Genomic DNA, 5,173 nt, shown 5'->3' on the forward strand with positions numbered 1-5,173 from the left:
AATGACACTGCAAAGAATTAAGTTGTCATAAACTCTGTAAATACAGACTTTAATATCAAGTGTCTTATTAGTTATAAATTCAACAATACTAAAATTCAAGCCAATATAAAACACTTTCTCTTCAAGATTATTAATAAGAGTGGCAAGTTCATTATCTTAAATTTAAAGATGAGATCAAACAATTCATATTAGAGAAGATCATCTCCACTGTCAACAATACTGGGATGACCATATCAGTCTACTTCAATAATAAAGCAGTTTCCACCAGGAGAGATCTTCTCTATATCTTGATCAAGATAGAAGAGACAGCTGACTCTTATCTTGGTGGCATCATTAATAATGCTGGTGTGATTATGCCAGTCTACTTCAATAACAAAGCAGTTTCCACTGGGGGAGATCTTCTTTATAATCTTGATCAAGATGGGGGAGACAGCCAAATCTCATCTTGGTGACACTATTAACAATGCTGGTATGACTATGCCAGTCTACTTCAACAATTTCCAGTATCAAGCTATCAAGAATGCCAGTCTTATTACTGATTTTAACATTTTCTATACCCTGAACAAGCTCAATATCACCATGATTGTGCATGACTTTGAATTGAAGTTAGTTGCTATAGAGTTTCTTATACTTGCCATTCTGAAATACATATATAGTATTGAGATGTTGTAATAAAATATAGAGATTTTATATTATTTTCTTGTTGCCATGCTTGTTTACTTGATCTACTGAGCTGTTATCTAGCTGTAAGACATAGCATGTATTTTAGAAATACTGCTAAAGGTTCACAGCTTCTACTTTAAATGTGAGAATATTAGATCTCATACTACTTTTCTAGCTGCATGGCACAGAGACATGTTATTTTGGATTTCCTAATTAGATCAAGAGCCTACACTTTATTTTTGTTGCTATAATCTCCCTTCTATGTAAGGATTGTACGTGTGGATCAGTGTGATAATGAATCTCTAGGAGAAATATACATGGAAAAAGAGTATGCAAGATAAAAGGTCTGTATTCTGGCAACTATATACAACTTGTAAACAAGATTGCCACTGGCTTCCAGCAAGAGATTTGTGCAGTGACAGCCTTTTATGTGTGCTCACAAGCATATAACTTAGTGCCTTGTGAGGATGCATGCAACTCCCAGCAGCTTGCAAGCCAAGCCCTTTGGCCCTTGCAGGTGCTGTTTGTCTGTGTAAGGGGTTCGTGGTGAATCCTTACATTCCAACTCTCTCTCTAACTATTAATCTACACAGTCTTACCAGCTATGCTACAAGCTCACCAGCTCTCCAAATCAGTAAAGATAAGCTCTCTACAGCCATGAATTCCAATCTTGAAAGAGCTTATAAGCTTGCTAACTAAAAATTAGCAATATACAGACTTCTCTGTGAGATTCCCTTTGCAAAACAAGCTCTATAAGCACTTTCTTTCTCATAAGTAACAAGCTGATATTAAACTTAGACACTATTTAAAGACTTCTTTTGTGATATTATGTGTCATACATCTAGATATGCAATACATCTTCCAACTTGAAATCCTTATCATACAGCTAGTATGCCCCAATATCTACTATATTGAGTGACTAGTTATCATTCTAATATAGAGTTTAGCCTAGCTTGAGAAATAGATCCTCCAACTTCATTAAAGAAAATAAGTACATCAAAGGTCCACAAGACAGTTAAGACTGAAGATTTTCACTTAAGTACAATTCTCAGAGTTCATATACTTGATAATAGCTGAATCCATGAAAATCAAGCAAAGCTTGCAGGATATTTAGGCTTTCTAACAACAGATATATTACAAGAATAAATATAATTAGATAAAATCAACTATATTTTAACTATATTCCACAAGAAATACAGTAATTTCTTCAGTAGAACTGGCCCTGCACACAGATCTGACATCTTAATCCATATTAATGTAATGGAGAAAATGAAGCTTTCAATAATACAGACAGAAATTTCTTCACTCAATAATGATCTCAAGAATCTTAAGTCTACTGATGATATTTCTACTGTAGCATTATTGTAGACTGTTTGGCAATTAATTGCAAAATCTGAGGAAAGATTCAAAGATAATAATTCTGAGAACATATATAGATTTCTTCTTCTATTAAAATACACAGTACAGACAAGATCTGCTGGTTAATAGCTTAAACAAGAAAAAGACCATGAGTGAGATAATAAAGCAATTATCTTAAAGTATGCAGACTCAAATGTGTGAGATGACTCTGCTGCAAAGGCAGGAGCCAAGGCTGCTATTACTACAGCTATTGACAAAGAGTTTTAAGGTAATGTTGAAATTGATTCTACTAATGAAGATGTTGATGCTGATTTTGAGGAGAACACCAACAATGCCATCAAAATCACAAACAAGATTATTTATAAAATTAGCTCTGATATTCCTTTACCTTTTATGGATAAAGATACAAGAAAAGTCTTACTTAAAAAGTTTACCAAAAATGCTGTTGATATCAAAATACTATTTGTGGAAAACTACAGATCCAACAATAGACTAATGACTGATGCCAAACATCTGAAACACCTTAAAATAAGTGATAATGATGATAACAATGAAGATTCTGTTGAGAATACTGGTGAGACTCTCTTTAAGCTGAATCATATACTTAATATAACTGGAGCAGAAGCTTCAGATTATCTTATTACTTGTTCTAACTTGAATGTGGACTCTGATAATCTGATGATTGCAAATCTTACACTAAAACTTTAGCAAGTCATCAGAATTACTTGGAAATTGACACAAGAGCTATCATCAGTAGAAGACAGAATTCTTACTGATGAAGCAGGACTGGGAAAGACTGCATAATACTGCACTTTAATTCTTAAAGCAAAAGAATAAAAGTCAACTGGGCTATATTATTCTACTCTGATTATCTGTCCAAACAGAGTGATTACTAATTAAGTTGATCAGATTGTTTGATTCTTCTCTGATAGCATTCAACTGGTTCTTTTTTACAGCATTCTTGGTAGTGGAGAGATTACTGATAATATTCTCAAGAAGTTTATTGTTAACAAAACTATATTGAAATTCAAATTCAAAAAGCTTGACAAAAATAATCTGAAGACTGTAACAACAGTTATCATTGCATCATATTTAATATGGTAACAGTGCATGTATTTGAGCTCTGATAATCTAGCCATATAACACAAGACTCCAGATGCTACTGTACAGCTAGATGAACTCTCTAGTGTATTCAGAAATATGCTTCAGCAGCTTTACAGAAAACTTGATTAGCCAACTAAAAACTTCTTCAAATATGTGATACTTGATGAAGAACATAAAGTTAAGAATTTAAGAATCTCTGTTCACAAGACTGTTATCTTGATCTCAAGAGATCATATCTGGATTATATCAGCAATCTCTATAATAAACAGAGTCTCTGATTTATCTGATTTTATGCAGCTTATCAATAAGAAATCTTTATATACAGATTTTAATTTTCAAGCAATTAATGACCCCACTCAAAGTTTACAAGAAAGCATCTATATCTGATATAGATTACTTGCATATTCTGCACTCATTACTCTATAATCAGCTTTTTTAATATGGTTCAATGTCATCATACTCTGTAATGATTACTTTGTCTTGAATTCTCAACTGCATCCAGCTTCATCAGATATATGTGAGGATCGTACATGTGGATCAGCGTGACAATGAATCTCTAGGAGGAATATACATGGAAAAAGAGTACACAAGATAAAAGGTCTGTATTCTGGCAACTATGTATGACTTGTAAACAAGATTGCCACTGGCTCCCAGCAAGGGGTTCGCGCAGTGACAGCCTTTTATGTGTGCTTGCAAGCATGTGACTTAGTGCCTTGTGAGAACACATGCAACTCCCAGCAGCTTGCAAGCTGAGGCCTCTGGCCCTCATGGGTGCTGTTCATTCATGTAAGGGGTTTGCAGCGAATCCTTACAGATTCCCCCCCCTTGTAAGCCTTGGTCCCTCAAGGCAGCTGTCTCATTAAAAACCTTCACAAGTAGAAAAACAAAAAACCTCTTGGGAAAAATAAAAATTTCCTCATAAGGAAAAGAGTACAGCCTCACTAGAGATGTGATATCAACACAACTCTAATAACACAACAGAACCCAATAACACAACAATATGTAGAGAGTCTCTATTGTTCTTGCTAGCTCTGTGTCACTATTAGATAATGAACACTAGCTTAAGAGAGAGCTTTCTCTTGCTTTCTCTTTCTCTTCTTTTCTTCTCTTCCTTCTCTAGCCTATATCATCTTTACAAAGGTAAGTGAACCCTTCAAGCACTGCTTCACATGGGAGGCAGGCTCGCAGGAGGTCTCTGATGTTCTGGAAGAAAAATAGCTTCACTTCAACATTCCGCGCGATTGGCCGAAAGGCCACAAGCTGGTGAGTTCACCCCTGGTTGTGCCTTTGCTTCACGTGGCCATTTGGTTTTGTCTTCGCGTGGGGTTTGGTTCGCGGAGAGACTGATGCTTGCTAGCAGTTGCTGCCGGTGTGCAGTCCCCTCCCCCCCCCTCTTGCGACTCATCTCCGCTTTCCTCCCTCCACCCCCCCCTTTCACGGATGAGATTGGGCCTTCGGTGAGTAGTCACAAGAAGTTTGGGAAGTGTTCGCGACTGACAGTTCTAGGGCGTTGTTGTTCCCCCTCCCCCCCCTCCACCAGTTGTCACCACCCCCCCCGCGCCAGCTCAAGCTGTAAGTGCTTCTCGCGAGCTGACATTGGTTCGCATGCTGATGGAGTTAGGGTCCTGCCGCTCTGCCTCCCCCCCCCGCGGTTGTTGCTCCGGCCCCGGCCGGAAATGTGAGTATCCTCTATCACATTTCAGTTCGCGGCTAACCTTCTTTAGGTTGTTGTTGTTGTGGTGGTCTCAAGATCAACAGACGCTTCGCGGGTGTTGGGTTGGAGGTGGCCATATCAAGGGATTCACTTCGCGAGTGCTTTTGGGTGTTCTGGAGAGCATTCAACTTCTCTTGCCATTTCACCATTTTCTTTAGTAGTTTGGTCTCCTCACAAAGCTGTTGGATTTTGTCTTTTGGTGTTGGGGTAGACTCTCTCTCTGAGTTCGCGGTGCTTGTTTCATCGACAGTTGAGAGAGGTGAGGTGTCAAGGTTGGTTGTCTCTTTGTGAACTTGGGTTTGTTCTTCAGGTAGGTTTTTGGCTGGTGTCCCA

At 37.7% G+C, this 5,173-nt stretch overlaps 1 protein-coding gene across 1 annotated transcript; it reads left to right on the forward strand.

The window, feature by feature from the left end:
• Positions 1-420: 420 nt before the first annotated feature.
• HSPA8 (Heat shock cognate 71 kDa protein) lies at positions 421-605 on the forward strand (the record flags this gene model as incomplete). The annotated part of the gene is made up of 1 exon (XM_066123435.1): positions 421-605. A coding segment is annotated over one exon (185 nt), but the record flags the coding sequence as incomplete, so codon positions are not given.
• Between the last annotated feature and the right edge of the window lie 4,568 nt (positions 606-5,173).

This window comes from Coccidioides posadasii, chromosome 1 (genome assembly GCF_018416015.2).
Source record: "Coccidioides posadasii str. Silveira chromosome 1, complete sequence".
Taxonomy (NCBI): Eukaryota; Fungi; Ascomycota; class Eurotiomycetes; order Onygenales; family Onygenaceae; genus Coccidioides; species Coccidioides posadasii.